Raw genomic sequence first — 21,060 nt, forward strand, 5'->3', positions numbered from 1 at the left:
TATGGTTATAGCCAGATAAGATATTCCTTTGTTTATGGCGCAGTCAATTGGCAGCCCTAACTCTTCAGCGTCCTTGCGAGGTCTCTGGTAGGGGCTAACGCCTAACCCTGGATATATTTCAAAAGTTCACCCACACACGCATACACCGGCCAAAGTAGGTAGAGAAACATAAATTTCCTCCGTTATGTACAACAGTTTTACTACAGCACGGCTTCAAATCCACGCTCTTAGCATATATTCAATTCTAGTCTTTTGCGAACAAAGCAGTAGCCCTCAAAATTTTCATAAGTGAAGGAAAATTGCGATAAGACACGTGCAGTGCAAAAAAGGAGAATCAGAACAAAATAAAACAGAACCTGTGTAGTGAAGGCGATTCAGCCAGAAATTGAAATGTGTTGATACGATTGTGATTTTTATCGTGTTGGGGTTAGAAATGCATAAGGGGTCACCTTACAATATTTAAATACAGGAAGCATCCAAAATGACCAATCCCTTGACAGGTAGTATATAATTATGACAATGCTGACCAAGTGCAGCCTGATGGGCTTTACATGTGGAATTTGGCCTCGGATCGAACTTCGGACAAGCCGTAACCGTTAGAGCAACCCCACGAAATCTGGACACACTTACTGCGTCGTAGTGACCCAATTTGGATCATTTCCTGGATCGCCGATAACATGAAGTAACCAGCAGCCCAGCAAGATGTATTACAACATGCAGTAGGGAGGAGGAAGATGCGGATGATCATTAGCAAAGAGAACTAACTGGGGCCGCTGCAGCTGAGATGTTTTTGGCCAACCCAACTGAGTGCTCAGTGCGAGTATGTGTGTCATCAATTTCGGTAGTGCAGATTTATGAAACCTCTTCCTCGACGAACTTCGAAAGCTGCGCCACGTTATATCGACTCCCGCACTTATTCCCGCACGACGTGGCGTCGTGGGTCTCAGTGCCCAAGTCAATGTCGACAAGTAATATTCAGTTGCTAAAGTAGCATCAAACTTCCTTCATTAGAGCACTGGGCACATTAAACTGTATTAATAACTCCCTTCTGTACCTGCAGAAAGGAAAAGTACTTCTGTACCTTTAATGTGCTGCGGAATGTTCCGTCGTGGAGGCATTTTTTGTAAAGGCTGGCGAAGCTTACTGGGAGCAACAGTAGAACCAGTTTTAGCGCCTGGTTTGGAACTGCGTCTGAGCCCGTGGCTTTGTTGGGGCTCTGGACTATCGCTGCGGCCGATATTTGTCAGCCGGGGGTTGCCTGCGGTGGAACAGGGCTGCCGGCTGGGAACAGCGACTTCACGATGTTTCTTAGCACTTCATTTTATGGCGTAGAGTCTGGAATTCAAAAAACAGGTACAACTTCCTGCTACCAGATAACCGCCAAAATGCACGTTTGTTCTCTTTAAGAATTGCGTGACAATTACCTTGCTAGTATTTAAAAAAAAACATCCAAAATATTAATTCTCGTTTGACGGGAATGTATTAATCTTTAACTTGAAAAACTCCAAAAATGCTACGTAACTTAACAATCACTTAAAAATTTTAAGTAAATGTGAGGTGCTAACATTTACGGCCAACTTGAACGCAACTTGTTTGCTTCCATTTTTAAAAGCTATGACAGCCACTTCTGTATACTGACCTATGGAATCCTTTCTTCCCACTACGTTGTGAGTATATGATGGCACGATCTATGATTTGATCGATCCTAATTAAAAATTTGTAGCACAGATCTGTTGCTTAAAAACTTGAATTCTCCAGTCCAAACCGTCTATTTCCAAAAGTAAAAATATCATTTTGTTTGCTTATATGGAATCCATAGCATATAGGCGTTAGTGCTTATACCATAAATTTCATGCCGAGAACTAGAGATAACTTTGCGGAAAAACATGATTAAAGAATGCGCTTTCTGCCTTTTATATGTAAATTAAGTTAATGATTTACTAATATTTTTATTTAAGCAGTATACTTATTATACATATCCTTGCAGAGGGTATTATAATTTTGGTCAAAAGTGTGCAACGCAGTGAAGGAGACATCTCCGATCCTATAAAGAATATATATTCTTGATCAGGATCAACTAAGTCGATATGAGCATGTCCGTCTGCCCGTTTCTACGCAAACTAGTCTCTCAGTTTTAAAGCTATCGAATTGAAACTTTGCACACACCCTTCTTTTCTTTGCAGGCAGTATATAAGTCGGAACGGCCGGGGTCGGTCGACTATATCCTATAGCTGCCATATAACTGATTGATCGGAAATGCTATAACTTCGTTTTTTTTCATGTTAGAAGAATGGGGCTTTCTATGGATTCTAATTTGGGCAAACGTATACGATCTGCCAAATTTGTATAACACAATATATGGCAACTACAGCTGCCATATGTATAACTGATTGATTGGAAATGCCATAGCTTCGTTGTTTTTCAAGTTAGAAGGATGGCTGTTTCAATGGATCCTCTTTTTGCAAAATAATTCGATGTGCCAAATTTTATAAGGATCGGTTAACTATATACGATCCGCTATATAGCTAATAATATAACATGCGTGGCGCAACCTAGCGGACTGCGATTCAACTGCAAGGGTATATAAACTTCGGCTCCGCCCGAAGTTAGCTTTCCTTTCTTAATTTATTATACCCTTGCAGAGGGTATTATAATTTTGGTCAAAAGTGTGCAACGCAATGAAGGAGACATCCCGGACCCCATAAAGTATATATATTCTGTGTATATATATAGTATTATAATAATATATGCTGCTACCTAAATACAAAGGGTATATAAACTTAAGCTCTGCCTATAGTTAGTTTTCCTTTCTTGTTTTTTATTTATATATAAATTCTTTATTAAAATAAAGTTTTTAAAATTGTATGGATCTTTTATATTAGGTCTTATATATATGTAGTAAGGTAGGTTTTATATTATATGTAGTTTAAGGTTGTCATACTTAGACATCGGAATTTGCATATTCGCATATTTTTAAGGGTTTAAGTTATTTGAATTCTGAAAACACCAAACTTCATTTCAATGAATAGATAGTTAAAAACGATCAGCATATTTTTATACCCTTGCAGAGGGTATTATAATTTTGGTCAAAAGTGTGCAACGCAGTGAAGGAGACATCTCTGACCCTATAAAGTATATATATTCTTGATCAGGATCACCTCCTGAGTCGATATGAGCATGTCCGTCTGTCCGTCGGTCCGTCTGTCTGTTTCTACGCAAACTAGTCTCTCAGTTTTAAAGCTATCGAGTTGAAAAGGTTTTTCATGTTAGAAGAATGGGGCTTTCTATGGATTCTAATTTGGGCAAACGTATACGATCTGCCAAATTTTATAAGGATCGGCCGTCTATACCCTATAGCTGCCATATGTATAACTGATTGATTGGAAATGCCATAGCTTAGTTGTTTTTCAAGTTAGAAGGATGGCTGTTTCAATGGATCCTCTTTTTGCAAAATAATTCGATGTGCCAAATTTTATAAGGATCTATATACGATCCGCTATATATCTAATAATATAACATGCGTGGCGCAACCTAGCGGACTGCGACTCAACTGCAAGGGTATATAAACTTCGGCTCCGCCCGAAGTTAACTTTCCTTTTTTAATTTATTATACCCTTGCAGAGGGTATTATAATTTTGGTCAAAAGTGTGCAACGCAGTGAAGGAGACATCCCGGACCCCATAAAGTATATATATTCTGTGTATATATATAGTATTATAATAATATATGCTGCTACCTAAATACAAAGGGTATATAAACTTAAGCTCTGCCCATAGTTAGATTTCCTTTCTTGTTATACCCTTGCAGAGGGTATTATAATTTTGGTCAAAAGTGTGCAACGCAGTGAAGGAGACATCTCCGACCCTATAAAGTATATATATTCTTGATCAGGATCACCTCCTGAGTCGATATGAGCATGTCCGTCTGTCCGTCGGTCCGTCTGTCCGTCTGACGGTCTCTCAGTTTTAGAGCTATCGAGTTGAAACTTTGCACACACCCTTCTTTCTGTTGCAGGCAGTATATAAGTCGGAACGGCCGGGATCGGTCGACTATATCCTATAGCTGCCATATAACTGATTGATCGGAAATGCCATAACTTTGGTGTTTTTTAAGTTGGACGGTTGAGACTTTCCACACATGGTTTATTTGACCAAAATATCGTGTGTACAAAATTTCATAAGGATCGGCCGACTATATCCTATAGCTGTCATAGAACGATCGAAATTGGCATAACTTTGTTGTTTTTTAAGTTAGAAAGATGGGATTTGGTACAGATTCAATTTTGGGAAACAAAATCTGATTTGTCGAATTTTATAAGGATCGGCCAACTATATCCTATAGCTGTCATAGAACTGATTGATCGGAAATGCAATAACTTCGTTGTTTTTCAAGTTAGAAGCATGGGAGTTTCAATGGATTCCTCTTTTGGCAAAATAATTCGATATGCCAAATTTCATAAGGATCGGCCGACTATATACGATCCGCTATATATCTAATAATATAAGATGCGTGGCGCCACCTAGCGGACTGCGACTCAACTGCAAGGGTATATCAACTTCGGCTCCGCCCGAAGTTAGCTTTCCTTTCTTGTTTTTTATTTATATTTAAATTCTTTATTAAACTAAAGTTTTTAAAATTTTATGGATCTTTTATATTAGGTCTCATATATATGTAGTAAGGTAGGTTTTATATTATATGTAGTTTAAGGTTGTCATACTTAGACATCGGAATTTGCATATTCGCATATTTTTAAGTGTTTAAGTTATTTGAATTCTGAAAACACCAAATTTCATTTCAATGAATAGATAGTTAAAAACGATCAGCATATTTTTATACCCTTGCAGAGGGTATTATAATTTTGGTCAAAAGTGTGCAACGCAGTGAAGGAGACATCTCTGACCCTATAAAGTATATATATTCTTGATCAGGATCACCTCCTGAGTCGATATGAGCATGTCCGTCTGTCCGTCGGTCCGTCTGTCCGTCTGTCTGTTTCTACGCAAACTAGTCTCTCAGTTTTAAAGCTATCGAGTTGAAACTTTGCACATACCCTTCTTCCCTTTGCAGGCAGTATATAAGTCGGAACGGCCGGGATCGGTCGACTATATCCTATAGCTGCCATATAACTGATTGTTTTAGTTAGTTTAGTTAGTTTAGTTTAGTCAGTAAAAAATGTACACTTATAATTTCACTTGCTTTATAACCTTAAGGTTCCCCTAAACCAAAGTCCAGGACAAAAATATGTAATTATCTTGGCCAGGGGCGCACGCAGGGGGGGGTTTTGAGGGGTTCGAACCCCCCCCGAAATTTTGAAAAAATTGCAAAATTAACGGGAAAATAAAAATATAAATTTCATATTCATTCAAAAATAGTTCTGGCAGATACCACGAGAGCGCCACTTACAAAATGAGTAACTATATTGACATATTGATAACCTATAAAATAATGTGACGTTTATTTAAGACCTGCCCAACAAAAATGTCTAATGCAAAGATAACATCATTTTTCAAACCAAAAATGCGCCAATTTTGGACCCTAATATTCCAAATACTCCATTTCCCGAACAAGTTCAAAATGAAAGTGAAAAGAAAAAATCTTTCCAAAGAGAATCCCATAAAAACTTTCATCGAAGCTTTGGACGTTTGCGATAAAACATTCTATCCAACGGTATACCGATTTCTTCAGATCGGTGCAACACTGCCAGTAACAGTGGCTTCGAGCGAACGGTCGTTCTCTACACTACGAAGATTGAAGACATATTTACGCAATAAGACTGGAGAGCAAAATTGAATGGATTGGCGCTTCTGAACATTCACCGGGATCTGGAAGTAACCTTTGACGCAATATTGAGTATAATGGCCCAAAAACCAAGAAAGATCGATATTACATTGTGAATTATTTATGAATAAATTATAAATATTCACATTCAAACTTAACTTACCTAACCCCCCCCCAAAAATATTTCCTGCGTGCGCCCCTGATCTTGGCCGAGTATTTGCATTGAAAACTTTTTTTTTAGTAGATAAAAAATTTCACTAGCAGTACCATATCTTTGGAATACTCATTCAAAATTGAAATCTCTAATTTTTATACCCTTGCAGAGGGTATTATAATTTGGGTCAAAAGTGTGCAATGCAGTGAAGGAGACATCTCTGACCCTATAAAGTATATATATTCATGATCAGGATGACCTCCTGAGTCGATATAAGCATGTCCGTCTGTCTGTCTGTCCGTTTCTACGCAAACTATCTCAGTTTTAAAGCTATCGAGTTGAAACTTTGCACACACCCTTCTTTCCTTTGCAGGCAGTATATAAGTCGGAACGGCCGGGATCGGTCGACTATATCCTATAGCTGCCATATAACTGATTGATCGGAAATGACATAACTTTAGTGTTTTTTAAGTTAGAAGGTTAGTTAGTTAGGTTAGTTGCAGTTAAGAAGCATTTTACCTATATTATTGATAAATATCAGATTGGATAGAGTGGGGCGATCTTTATAAGAATTTCCATATAAAATTTATTTTCTACTTTTTCTCTTTTTTTAATATTGGAAGTCTAAAGCTTTTATTTTCAAAAATGCCAAAGATGTGTCATTTTTGATTGTTTAGTTATATTGCAGTTATAGGATATAGTCGGTCGATCCTTATGAATTTTGGTCTTATTATCTTATTATTTGGCCCTAAATGGAAACTTTATTAACTCCGAACATTCTATCCTCAAAACCACCAAAGTTATGGACGATCCCGGCCGTTTTGACTTATATACTAAGTGCAAAGAAAAATAGTGTGTGTGCAAAGTTTAAAATCTTTAAAACTGAGAGACTAGTTTGCGTAGAAACAGACAAACGGACATGCTGGCATGACTCAGTAGGTGTTCCTGATCAAAAATATTTAGGGTCGGATATGTCTTCTTCATTGCGTTGCACACTTCTGACCAAAAATATAATAATGGCAGTGTTATGCTTTTAATATTTTTTAATAACTCCCGAATAAATAGACGCGTTTCAAATCAGATTTTCAATATCAATTCAATTTCAATTTAACCCTAATCAAGAGCTTTCACAGAAGCCCTACCAAATCTCCTCAGAGCGCATACGCTACAAATAACAATAAAGCGCATGCGAAACTAGGTGACAAAACAGAAAAGAATACATTCTGATAACAACAGTTGCAGCTTCGCATATTATGATTATTTTATATGCAATTTTTTGGTGGCTGCTTGGCCCAACATCCTCCCCCAATTGAACGGTGGGTCTTCAATAACAATGTTGGAAGGGGCAGCACTCACATAATTGCAGTGGTTATTCCGTGGGCAGTCCTCCCTACCATAGCGCGCCGACACATCCTGTGATAGTTGACCGCGTCCAGAAAACAGAAAAATCGAGTATTCTGAGCAATGGGGAGCCCGTGACCTAGCTGGATTTAGCCAGCCAACAATAGGTCAATGAATAAGCTGGCTCCAATCAGAAGGTCCACTCGTTGCGTTTTGTAGAAGTTGGGGTCAGCTGGATCCATATTGCCAGGAATCTTCCAGCACGAAGCATCTATGTCATGGCTAGGCTGATAGTCCGTAATATGTGAAGCTACAACAGCCTCAAATTCCACTGAATATGTGCTAAGGCGCGACTTCACGCACAGACTAACAGATGCTCCATCCGTTTCAAACCCAACGCCGCCGAAACCGGCCACCGTTGTAGAGAATTTGGAGCGGCAAAGCTGAAGTTTACTCGCCAGCTGCCAATAGATGAGGTGCACTTGTGAACCGGAATCCAATAAAACTCGGCAAGGCAGGAAGGCTCCAGATCGACCACGAACGAGTACATTGGCTGTTGGCAGGAACACTAGCTCAGCAGTGCGATCCTGGGTCACAACAGTGTTGATTGAGCGGGATGGGTTCGCAACAGAAACTGCACCGATGGGACGTGAGACTCGTGCGGGTGAAACCTGCCCGCAAGGGTGCAACGGAATATGATGACGGTGATTGCACGTCGAGCAGCGGGAAGCTGAGCATCCGCGAGCGAGATGGCCATCCTCTAGACAAACAAAACAGCGAGTCAGACGCCGCACTTCGTTGTACCGTTCCTCAATTGGCAAAGCACTGAACTTTGGACAAGAATGAAGCTCGTACGCCGAAACACCGAACAGGGCGCATAGCGCAGGACTGGCGTTAATAACCATGCACGAAGATCGGTTATTGGACGATCTACCTCGGCCTACTTGGTTAGCTGGTGAATACGCCGCTAAAGAAAATTCAACGCTTTCGAGAGTCCGGCACCTTTGCTCTAAGAATCATGCCATGGACTCCCAAGATGGAAGGCTGTTGGTGTTTCGGCGAGAGTGTATTCCCACTTGGCCTTTGTGGCAGGATCCAACTTCAGCAGGATAATCTGGATAAGCAAGCATCCTTGGATCTCGGCAGCTGATCCAGAACTCATAATCCGATAGCTCCCGCAAAGTAGCTACAGACCCTGGCTCGACCACACGAAGCTGCAGGATTTCGTTGATGTGAGACTGAAATATTAAACGCCGATTACTAAAAAGATTGCGCAATAGGTCAAGGGCCACATCGTAGTTCGCGTCAGTAATTTCCAGAACCCTTCACGTCGGGGTCACCAAATGTTATACTATTAATAGTTTTTAATAGCAGCCGAATAAATAGACGCGTTTCAAATAAGATTTTTATTTGCGTTCAATTTAACCCTAGTCTATGCTGCTCCAATCTATTCGAAATCACAACAAGCGCAATCCAAGAGCTTGCGCAGAAAACCTACCAAAGCTCCCCAAAGCGTATACGCTACAAATAACAATAAAGCGCATGCGAAACTGGAAGACAAAATAGAGAAAAATACATGCTTATAACCACAGTTGCAGCTACGCATATTATAATTATTTTACATAAGTTGTTTGGTGGCTGCTTGGCCCAACAGGCAGCATACCCGTCGAATACTTTCGATAGTGGGTATCCAGACCGTGTGTCCTATAGTGGCTTGCAGTCTCTTTCTTAGGTTGTAGACCCTACAAGAATTTCTTTACTCATTTAGATAAGTAAGCATTACTTTGGCCCGATTTTACGATGGACTGGTGATAATACTCGTAAGAATTGTCCCTGCTGCTTGTTGCTGTGACATCTTGCATCTTTGGCAGCCCTCACACCTTCTAATGTACTCCTTGATGTCGTTGTTCATGCCCTTCCAGGATGCTTTTCGTATCCCAGGGTGTCCCATCAATGTTTCTCATTGCATCCAAGTCGGTGTCTTGTAGTACCCTGGTTTTTATCGCTTTGGTACGCTTAGTTTTCATGGTTGATTATCCTTGTCGCTTGCCTATGAAGCCCACTAATGAAGGCGTAGCGAGAATGTGAATGAATCTGCATTGTATAGTAACATTGATATTGCATCCGCGGCTACGTTTAATTTCCCTTTCCTGTACCTTACCTCGCGTAAGGTTGTAATGCCTGAGCCCATCGTGCTAATCTTTTTGATGGATTTTCGATTAAGTTTAGCTCTTTTGGTGCCAGGTGATCCGTTACCACGATAAATTGGTACCCTTACAGATCTATACATCCTTATATGCTCAATGCTCCTCTTGACGGTCAGACTCTCCATTTGCGTTGCGAAATAGATTCGCTCGGTTTTGGATAATTTGCGACTAGCGTATTCTATCACATGTTTCTATTCGTCGTCCTCCTGTATTAGGACTGCCTTCAGACCACAGTCGCTCTTGTCTGTTCACAGTACGAATTTTTTGGAGAAGTCTGGGAATGGAAAAACCAGTACGCTTGTTAGTGCCTATTTTATTTTATCGACGGTTTCCTTGTATTCGTCGATCCATTCGAATTTTACCCATTTTTTTACAGGCCCAATCAAAGGTCGCACGAGCTCATACACGGCTCTGTACCAGCAACTTCTAAAACTCCTAGAAATCTGTGGACTTCTTTTGTGGTCTTTGGGTGTAGCATATCTTGTATTGCCGGATTCCTTTTTCGGGTCGGTATAAATGCCCCTTTCCATTACCACGTGGCCAGGGTATTTCAACTCTTTCAAAAGAAGTGGCACTTTTCTTTTTTTATCCATAGATTCGCCTCATAAAGTCTGCACAGCACCCTCAGCACCAGATTCTCCAGGCGTTCCTACTTTCACCGTTAACAGCGATGTGTCATGGTGTGCGAATACGAAGAGTGCCATTTCCGGGACGATGACTTAGTTCAGTACCTTCTGGAGTTTTGCCGGTGCCGTGTGGAAGCCAAACGTGTGTCTGTGTGTCTATTGTTGTGATGTCCACTGTCGCTCTTGTGTATTCTTCGCGTAGTACCCATGTGAGCCTTGACTCTAATTCTGCCGGTAATGGGCGTCTACGGTAGCTTTCAATGCCTGGAATTCCTTGGCAATCCTCATGTACTTTCCTACCGTAGAACCGGTGCAATATCCGTAGAAATTTTACGTAACTTGGTATTAAGTTGAAGAAAGTCTTACTATTAACAAAACTACGAATAAGCAAATATTGATGTTTACTCATATTTTTATCAAGAAAGAGCTATAAGACTTCATCAACATTAAATTCTGTAAGCATTAGTTGAGATGAATTGCATGAGCGTAATATAGTAGCAATACGAGGGTTGATATATATATTTCTAGCCTAGGCCATACCAAGTGTTGCCGGTCGCCATCTGATGTTTTCATTGGGAAGTTTGACATGTTTTAGCACAAACGTGCTCAGAAAGTTTTGACGTACGACTATAATTTGTTTTGTTTACAGTGACTTGAAAAAATCAATTTGGCAGAAAATAGAATTGACTCGTGGGCATTCGACGTGAATTAATACAAGAGTGCATCGATAAACTTAAATCTTTTTATGGCGATGGAGCACCATCTTATAGCACTGTGAAAAACTGGTATAATGGTAATACTAGTATAATGGTATAACTGGTAATTCAATCGTGGCCGACGCTCACTCGAAGACAAAGGTCGTCCAAAAACAGTCGTTGTTCCTGAAAATGCAAGATCGTCATGTGACATACCGTGAGATAGAGGCATCCTTGGGCATTTCTTCCACCAGTATACATTCGATATTGCATGAACACTTGGCCGTAAAAAAAATTTGTTCTCGTTGGATTCCGCACAATTTGACAATCGCTCAAAAAAAGGCTCGTGTGGATTGGTGCAAAAAAAATTTGAAGAAATGCAATCGCGGTGTTTCAAAAGACGTTTATAAGATCGTCACAGGTGACGAATCATGGATCTATGCTTATGAGCCCGAAACAAAACAGCAATCGACCGTGTGGGTCTTCGAAGTCGAGCCGAATCCAATGAAAGTTGCAAATGGTGGACTGTTTTGTGGCGACTTTTCCGCTTGAGCAACGTAGGACGGTCAATTCTTAGTGGTACACCACAATTTGTTTGCCTGAAACCTTCGAAAAACTTCGGAGAAATTCGAAAAACGAACAAGAGAAGACGGATCATTCGGCCAAAATGTCGAATTGATGGGTCATCCACCATACAGCCTTGACTTGGCACATCCTTTTATTCCCGTACATCAAGAGAAAAATTCGTGGTCAACGATTTTCGACGCCAGAAGATGTTGTTGAAGCGGTCAAAAACCATGTTTTGGAGGTGTCTCAATCGGATTGGACAAAGTGCTTCGACAATTGGTTTGAGCGCATGCAATAGTGTATAAGTCTTGCTGGAGAATACTTTAAAAAACAATAAAACCATTTTGAATCATAAACTTTCGCATTTTCATTATTAGTCCAGTAAAATATATATAGAAACCCTCGTAGACTCGTCGGTTTGTGGCAGCTGAGCAATTTTAATGTCGTTGTGTCCGGTCAGAAGCTCCTTAAAATCTGCTTTGGGTCATCCACGGTCAGGATTTTTTGATGTTGATTGGGTGCATCTTTCATTCAACCAATCAGATTGATATTGGAGAATTGACGATTTTATCGTTACAATTACAAAAATATAGCCGTTTGTAATAATATTCGCCTCTTTACTATTCTTCAATCAATATTTTTTCGCCTTTCAATGGCGATACCCCCTTCGCTACACAATTCATTAAAAACATATAAACGTGAGAAATCACACTTATAAAAAGAAGAACCTATTAAAAATTAAAGCAAGGGAATTAAAAAAAAGGAATCAAAACTATTAATTAATGAAATACTATTAATAAACACAAACTCAAAAGTCGAAGGACAAAGCAACTGAACAACAAGCACACGATCGAAAACAAATTTTTGTAGTGCAAAACTGACCCTGAAAAAGTTGAGACGGTTTTAGAATTTTTACGATTTTAAGCACATCTGCAAATTTCTGCAAAACCAATTTTACACATTTATTACCTTCAGAGCCAGGCGAACACATAGGTATACAACTTAATTGTGGATTTTTGTGGTGTCACTTTAAACTTTAGATAAACATAAAAATTTGTTCAAAATATTGGCAAAGAACATGTATTATTTCAAATTAATAAAACAAGAACAGTTTAACAAGTATGTTTTTTTATAATACCTCAAATTTAAAACAAAAACATTCAACTTCAAAATCCATTAAAAATATTTTAAGTTTGGATACGTAAAAAATAAACTGACCACTTCAAAGTTCGGTTTTGTTAAGAAATATTCGGGAACCGAGCAAGCTGCGCTGTGCGAAAGATAATCGTTTGTAGAATCATGTCATTGGACGTTCATTGGTTACCCTTCGTCCGATTGGGTAAATCGCGCAGTCGGGCCCTACCTTTTCGTCCTACCGAGTCGTAATTGTCGATTCGTAAGTTAACCCGAGTTCAATACAACAGAGACCGATGAATCGCGTCTGGGATTGGTAATCACGACAAGACCAAGCGCCGATTCAAAAATCCTACACGGGTTTCCGGTGATCCTTGCCCAGGCCAATAATTCGATCCAAACCTTTTGGGTTCGACTCATAATGCTTACTATTCAATGGCCGAAAAAATTAAATTATAAATTAAATAATAGATACAGGAGTAAAAATAAATTCGAAACCGTGATAGAAACAATGGGTAATAAAACCTATGTTTATAACCTTGCAGAGGGTATTTAGGGATTACAGAGGGTAATTTTAGTCAAAAGTGTGTAACGCAGTGAATGAGACATCTCCGACCCTATAAAGTATATATATTCTTGATCAGGATCACCTACTGAGTCGATATAGGCATGTCCGTCTGTCCGTCTGTCCGTTTCTACGCAAACTAGTCTCTCAGTTTTAAAGCTATCGAGTTGAAACTTTGCACACACCATTCTTTCCTTCGCAGGCAGTATATAAGTCGGTACGGCCGGGATCGGTCGACTATATCCTATAGCTGCCATTTAACTGATTGATCGGAAATGCCATAACTTTGGTGTTTTTTAAGTTAGAGGGTTGGGACTTTCCACACATGTTATATTTGAAAAAATATCTTATGTACAAAATTTCATAAGGATCGGCCGACTATATCCTATAGCTGTCATAGAACGATCGAAATTGGCATAACTTTGGTGTTTTTTAAGTTAGAAAGATGGGACTTGGTACAGATTCTATTTTGGAAAAAAAATCTGATTTGTCGAATTTCAAAGGGATCGGGCGATCGGCTCCGCCCGAAGTTAGCTTTCCTTTGTTTGTTCAAAAACTTTTTGTTCAAAAACTTTTGTTCAAAAATCCCAAAGTTTATGGAGATTTCGTGGGCCTGTAGAAATAATTAAACTAAAATAAAATCACACAGTTAATGTTTAAAATATATTAATATTTAATATCAAATTTTCATTTTTATTTCTTTTCAACAGGACCAAATAAATCATAAAATTATAAATTGGAAGTTTCTTAATGGACAAGGCAGTAATACCCAACAACGAAAAGGAAAACGAAAAAACCAACGAGCAGTACAAGAGATAGGAAAATATGTACCAAGTGGCTTTAATGCCAAAGTCAATTATGAGATTGAAACTATTTATCGTAGTCAACAGCCTTCTGCAAAGGCAAAGAGCTTAATGAATTTACATAATAATGAAGCTGGCCGACGAGTAAGTATTTGGTTTTACTACATTTTTTATTCATTTGCGCAACTCCCGCTGAATACACACAGACCAACTGCCGCCAACCAACAGAGTGGCGTTACTATTTCGAGTATGTATTATATTTCGGCATATTTTCGAGTGTAAATTGTTAGAAGCTAAGATTAATTGTTAGAAGATAGTTCAACAACTTTTTTATTGATCCGCTGTTACCAACCATAAAAAAATGTTTTAGTGGCTTGGTGTTTAATGGATTGCTACCTTGTCCGGTGGCCCTTACTGATGGTTTGCTAAATGTATCATTGTGTAACGATGTTTTCAGACGAGACTAATTTGCAATTCATTCTATGACGATTGTATATTCATAGGATATGTTACTGATGTGACCTACGCAGGATAGCTTTTCGTTTTTTCTGTGCGAGCAATTCATCAGCTAACGATGAGTGCTTTTTATGTGAGAGCCGAAGAACGGAAATTTTTACTTCGTTCTTGTTAGGCCAGTTTTTACTGGTAAAGCAATGTCAATACAGAAGTTAAAACTTGCTGAAACAAATTTATGTGCAAATTCAAATTAGCCAGAAATTAGCCACCCGAAGTCGACCAAGCGATTTTCATTATTGTAACTTAAATTAAACATACTAATTTTGATGAGTACTGTGAACTGAGACTCAGTATCATAACAGCGGTACTTTACCCAAATATCTTCTGCGTGATTCTCTTCACCTAAGGCCACCAGCCCGCTTCCTTTAAGCGAATATTCTTAGCGTGCTGCTTTTATTATAGGACCACCAGCAAGATGTACAACATTGTTAAGTACACATATCTGCTTCCCTCAATAACTGTTTCTGTAGCAGAGCATCCAGCGGCACCAACTAAGTAAACACATTAGTTACGCCTTACAATTCCGGAAAATCATGACATTTTATCCATTGCAAGTAAAGTTATTACGTCAGTATGTTTGTGTTAACGGTGCAAAAATGAGCTTCAAAGAAAGAGCCAACGAACTCTTAGGGGCGAACGATATTAAAGTAACTGCTGCTAATGGTGTGGTACCTGTGATTTGCTTTGCATTTTGGCTCAAATTTAAATATTGACTAAAACCTGAAGCATGATCACCATCGGAATAATAATTGATTTTTAAAGGCTCTTCGATTGGTTCAATTGGAGAGGATGGCGGTCTCCGCTTGCTCGCGCTCATTTTAATGTCTTTTTTCGGGTCGGCCGCTCCCGTGATGCGATCGGCCACCTGCATCTACTGCTAGCTGCAGAATCCTAAGAAATGTACGAGACACTGGAGGAGCTATGTGAGGAGAAACCATCAATGCATCGACTTTGCATCACCAGAGCGTAATATGAATTTCTAGATGGAATGACGATGACAGTCATCATAGGAAAAAAAATGCTGAAGGACTTCTGCGCATCTGTAGGAACATGCGCAGTTTTGTAAAAATCGGTATGAAGAAATAAAGACGTTTCGAAAGTCACAGAACAGAAGCCAGATTAGCTGAGATGTAACATTAGAACGGTTAAAGTCACACCAAACGTAGCCCTAAGCAGCAACGAGGCTCCTTCTTATTTTAAAATTTTTATAAAATTACCTCATTACGCTCAACCGCATAACTTACGGCTCGAATAGCAGGGATACATGCGAGTTGTAAGATAAGGTTACAAGATAGATTACTCTGAAGAATTGCTTTACTCACATACGCATTTTAGAATGCGTATTTTTTTTAATTTTTAAGATAAGGGACGTTGATATGATAGGATGAAGGCAAAGCAAGTGAAATAATAATTTGATCCAAATAGCATAGGTGGATTATGCTGGGCATATTGGAACCGATATAAAGCTGCCTTCAAAAAATATAAAAATAAGATTGGCCGATTGATTACACAGGCCGACAATTTTCAATTTTTTTTTCCTCCATGGAAAATTTCAACAGCTCCACAGCAGTGAACATATCTAAAACTGTTTCTATGTTGAAAAATTTCTTGCAGCTTCAGCAGGTTCATTAAAACATTAAAGATTTTGTAGATTGCCATGACTTTTTGAAAACATGAGATTAAAAACTCATTTTTAATTGAAGAAAATCTTGTTCAGCGCCTTGTTGTTCGTAAGGCGCCTTGTTAACCAAGACTTGTTTCCGCGGCACACGTAAGTCAAAAAATATATTTAAAATGTTACAAAATGTCTCGTATAGGTCTATTCCTATGCTCCTATGAGCAGACCAAACAAAATTCCTAATGGTTAGGAAATATGCTCGTAATGAAATCGTGATGTGTTGAAAGGGATGAAGAGGGTGAGGGGTATATACAACAATATATATATCATATATATATATATCAATATATGAAAAAGTGAGTTCTGTTATATAAAAGCCAAGAAGAAATACTCTCAGGTCACTATCGGACATTTGATTCAAAACCGCCTGAATAGTAATGTTAGTACGTATAGGTTTCGGGGGTATGGTGGAATATAAAATCAATTGAGCAGACTACATACGCAAAGGAATGAAATTACTAAACTCATACTACTTACATCTTCGGAAGCGAAATTAAAGACCATAGAGATTAAGACCTCGCCTCCTTTCCTTTTTGCCAAAACTTCGGAGCTATAGAAATCCAGCTTTGACAAGGTTACGGCAGAGACGAAAATATGAGATTCAAATTAGGAATTATGATTGGTATTTATTTTTAAACCCTTGAAGAGGGTATTATAATTTTGGTCAAGAGTTTGCAACGCAGTGAAGGAGACATCTCCAACCTTATAAAGTATATATATTCTTGATCAGGATCACCTCCTGAGTCGATATAAGCATGTCCGTCTGTCCGTCTGTCTGTCGGTTTCTACGCAAACTAGTCTCTCAGTTTTAAAGCTATCGAATTGAACATTTGCACACATCCTTTTTTTCCTTGCAGGTAGTACATAAGTCGGAACAGCCGGGATCGGTCGACTATATCCTATAGCTGCCATATAACTGATTGATTGGAAATGCTATAACTTTGGTGTTTTTTAAGTTAGAGGGTTGGGATTTTCCACACATGTTATATTTGTCCAACATATCTTATAATTTCATAAGGATCGGCCGACTATATCCTATAGCTGTCATAGAACGATCGAAATTGGCATAACTTTGGTGTAATTTAAGTTAGAAAGATGGTACTTTGTATTTTACTTTGAACATAATAATCTTATTTTCCCAATTTCATAGGGATCGGCCAACTATATCCAATAGCCGCCATATATTTGAACGATCGGAAATGGCACAACTGCAAGGGTATATCTACTTCGGCTCCGCCCGAAGTTAGCTTTCCTTTCTTGTTTTGAGACAGATTGGTCAGGTAGTTGTCTGCAATAGGATAAAGGTAATAGAACAGGATAAAGGCAACCAAGAACTGTGAGGTCACCAAGCCCCACCAAGCGTTGATTATCATTAAGGGGTTACATGTTTCAATCTCTCTTCTTCTCTGTCTTATTGAATTCTATAACATCTCTAGAATATTGTCCTAGAGATGTCCTTTTCAAATTTATCCGTCTAATAGTTTCGGAGATACAGCCTTGAAAAGGTGGACGCTCAAGGTCAGATATGGTTAAAGCGCAAACCTTAAAGCGCGTTTTTCTCTGTGAAAAGTTGCACTCTTTTAACAAAAATTATAATAATCCTGCAGGGGTATAAAAACAATGTTGTTTGTGATTTGTGCAGGTTTTTATAGCTTACTATTAATCGAACATATATCTGTATTTACTTTCTGTAATTGCACAATAGCACAGTGGGTCACATATTACAAAAAATAATAAGTCGGTTGGGAAAGCTTCAGCGGCTGTGGTCCTGTCTTCGTGAGTCGGCCTTTGCGACTGTGCGTGCGTTGGAAGTGGCTGTTGAGGACTATGCCTTTGCCTTGGAGCTTCTTAACCAAAGGTTCAGTAATCGCTGATACGTCATTTGAGGGCCATAGAATGCACAAGCTTTGCGCGAGCTTTCAGATAAATTTAATTCGCATATGCAAGCGCTGGTTAGCATGGGCACAACTAAGCAGATTGCCAGCTGCATCATCATCCAAGCTTTAAGAAGGTTGATGCCGCACAATCCAAGGGGACGAAAATGCATGCTGACTCGGATTCCTTGGATTACATACTACTTAAGAAATGCCTAACCAACAAGACCCTAAACGCTTGTTTATCAGAGCCCCATTTAGTTCGGAGGCTAGGCGGCAAAGTATTAAAAAATGATAATGCTCTATCAATAGGCTCGTTCAAAAGGTAATTGGCCCTACGACAAGCAATCCAAAAAGGAGCAAACGAGCGAAGATCCCTCTGGGGCACATTGAAGTTTAAAAGCTCCAATAACATGGGGCAATCAATGCTGCTAATTACTATGTTATTAATGAAAGTTAAAGCTGCCACAGTGCGCCGTTCCTCAAGTGTACATATGTGAAGGAGAAGGCACCGGCTGTGGTATGAGGGTAGAGGATCCACAAACCTTAAAGGGAAACCTTAAAGGGAGAAGTGCAAATTTTAAAAATTTTTTCTGCAACCGCTCAACTCTATTTGAACTTATTTTATTTGCGGGGCTCCAAATAATAGAGGCATATTCCAGCCTCGACCGGACGAATGCGGCGTAAACACTAAGCTTCGCGTACGGGCTCTTGAATTGGTCTGTGTGCCTCTTCACAAAACCCAACATGGCATACGCCTTAGGCATTATAAAGTCTAAATGGCTGGAAAATTTTAAATTTGAGTCAAAAAGGACGCCAAGATCAACCACCTCCTCCTTGAGCTGCAGGTCATGGTTGCCAATTGCATAGGGTACATAAGTCTAGCGCCCTCTTACTGTAACGAATGAAATGACATTTAGCTAAATTTAGAGGAAGGAGATTGAGGGCGCACCAAGAAGAGACACGGCGCAAATCATCCTGCAGTAGATAGCTATCCCTAATGCAGCTAATGGCCTTAAACACTTTAAGGTCATCCGCGTATAACAAAAAGTTCGAATAAAGAAAGCAAGAGGAAATGTCATTGATGAAAATGATGAATAGGAGCGGCCCCAAAGAGCTACCTAGCATCACCAATGGGAACGTGGCATGGTCGGTCTGCCAAATAAGACTCAAACCAATTTAACATGGAGGAATGAACACCTAATCTGAACAATTTAGCAAGTAGGGCTGCATGGCAAACTTTGTCAAAGGCTTTAGAGAAGTCCGTATAAATGGCATCGACCTGACATCGGCGTTCAAAGGCTTCCAGGCAGTGCTTAGAGAATACCACTAAGTTGGTTGTGGTGGATCGCCCAGGCAGGAATCCATGTTGATTGTGAGAGATAAAGTTACGAATCAAGAATGTTAACTTTTTGGTGACAACACGCTCAAGTAACTTGGCAATATTACATATCTTGGCGATAGGCCTATAGATAGTGACGTCTGCCCTGCTGCCACCTTTATGAATGGGCGAGATCGAGGTTATTTTCCATCGAGAAGCAAACTTACCCGATGATAATGATAAAGAGAAAAGAAGTTGCAGAGGTGTAGTTAAGGATGCAATACCCTTCTTAATGAAGAATGGGAGCTACCATCTAAGTCAGGTGTATGCGATTCATTAATATGACTAGAGGCCTCAACAACTTGGTATAACAATCATCAATCGTGCCATCCGAAAAAAGGGAAACCCAATCAAAACTTACAATAGCGTCATTAATAAGTGAAAGGTTAGACTCATTAAAGTGATAATAAGAGATAGGAGAGGGGGAAGGCAGAAAACTATAAAATTCAATGTGTATCAACAATGGCTTATGGTGCATATCACACGGACTTAATGGTACATTACAAATTTCTACTTTACTAAGAACCACATTATTTAAAAATATCAGATCCAGAATTTTCGAAACAAAACAACGATTTCATGCGATTGGTGAACATTGCTGGGTAACATGCCAAGGGACTCCGGGTCCCAAGTCCAAACAATAGAGCTCAAGTTGAAGTCGCCAGCAACCATCAGAGCCGTAGGGTCCTCCATGCTACCACAGACACTGGCGATATTTTCCATATGCGCTTGATAAGTACTGAATGCGCTGTTTGGTGGGATATACGATGCAATGATGATGAAAGGGCCCTGAATGCCCTGGATTGAGACAGCTAGCTGGTTCAGTATAGGGTCGCCAACCTTAAGGCTAACCACCGTGGCCAACATGGATCGGCGGATAGCAATAATCACACCACCTCCTCGCTCACAATGGGTGCTGGATGAATCACGGTCTTTTCTGAATACTTGAAACAATTTGGGTTCAAAGAACTCGGAGGAACTAAAGTTGCTATTGAGCTATGTTTCCACGAGAACGATTATATCAAAATCACAGACTGAAGAATTCAAAAGCACCATGCGGGATTTGGTCCGCATTCCAGATATATTTTGGAAGAAAACTCTTAAGCTCTTATTAGAGCCCAAGGCAGCACGATCCATGCAGTCCAATGAAGGAATTGGGCGGGAGTGTGGTATATGTGAAGGCACTGGCAAGGTCAAGATGCTGGAGGCCACATATCCCAAACGCATAGATTCCAAGATAGCCAACGTGGAAACACATAAATTTTCATTAATCTCCAGATTGGACCTATGAATGTCCAGTCGCCGCGATGCTCTACGCTCCAGACCATGATGTAAACAAACATTTCCTCCAGACCCCGAAAAGTGAGCATGAGTGGTCAGTCTCACAGTGAACAACCCATCCAAGAAAGATAAGATAAACAGAGAGGGGCTCACAATAAGACGATAACGAACCATTTGTTGTTGCTGGAGGTCCACAAGCGAAGATAATATGCAAACAGCCCACCTTGGGATCAGTTGCTGTTGTTGGAGCAAATAGAGCATTGACGGGAGCAGAATAACGTAGGAAGTGACATCAACAGTTTCCATAACTGCCAGCGCCGAATGTTGTTGGCGGCTCAGGAGAGGGAGAATATGATGACCGGTCGAAGAATTTGAAGAGGGAAAAATAGCGGCTCCAGTGGCGCCGCTTACTGGGGGTTTTTTGACGCTCCAGGGTTTGATCGAGAGAGTCTCGCAGGGA

At 39.7% G+C, this 21,060-nt stretch overlaps 1 protein-coding gene across 2 annotated transcripts in view; it reads left to right on the forward strand.

Annotated features, from left to right (window-relative positions):
• LOC6496791 (protein Wnt-5) overlaps positions 1-21,060 on the forward strand; it is a 164,773-nt gene that overhangs the window by 96,962 nt on the left and 46,751 nt on the right. For both annotated transcript variants that reach the window (XM_044715468.1, XM_001965735.4), the window contains exon 7: positions 13,778-14,014. In XM_044715468.1, the coding sequence (XP_044571403.1) occupies positions 13,778-14,014 (237 nt within the window). The remainder of the gene's footprint in view (positions 1-13,777; positions 14,015-21,060) is intronic.

The sequence above is a fragment of the Drosophila ananassae genome, chromosome 3L (assembly GCF_017639315.1).
Source record: "Drosophila ananassae strain 14024-0371.13 chromosome 3L, ASM1763931v2, whole genome shotgun sequence".
NCBI lineage: Eukaryota > Metazoa > Arthropoda > Insecta > Diptera > Drosophilidae > Drosophila > Drosophila ananassae.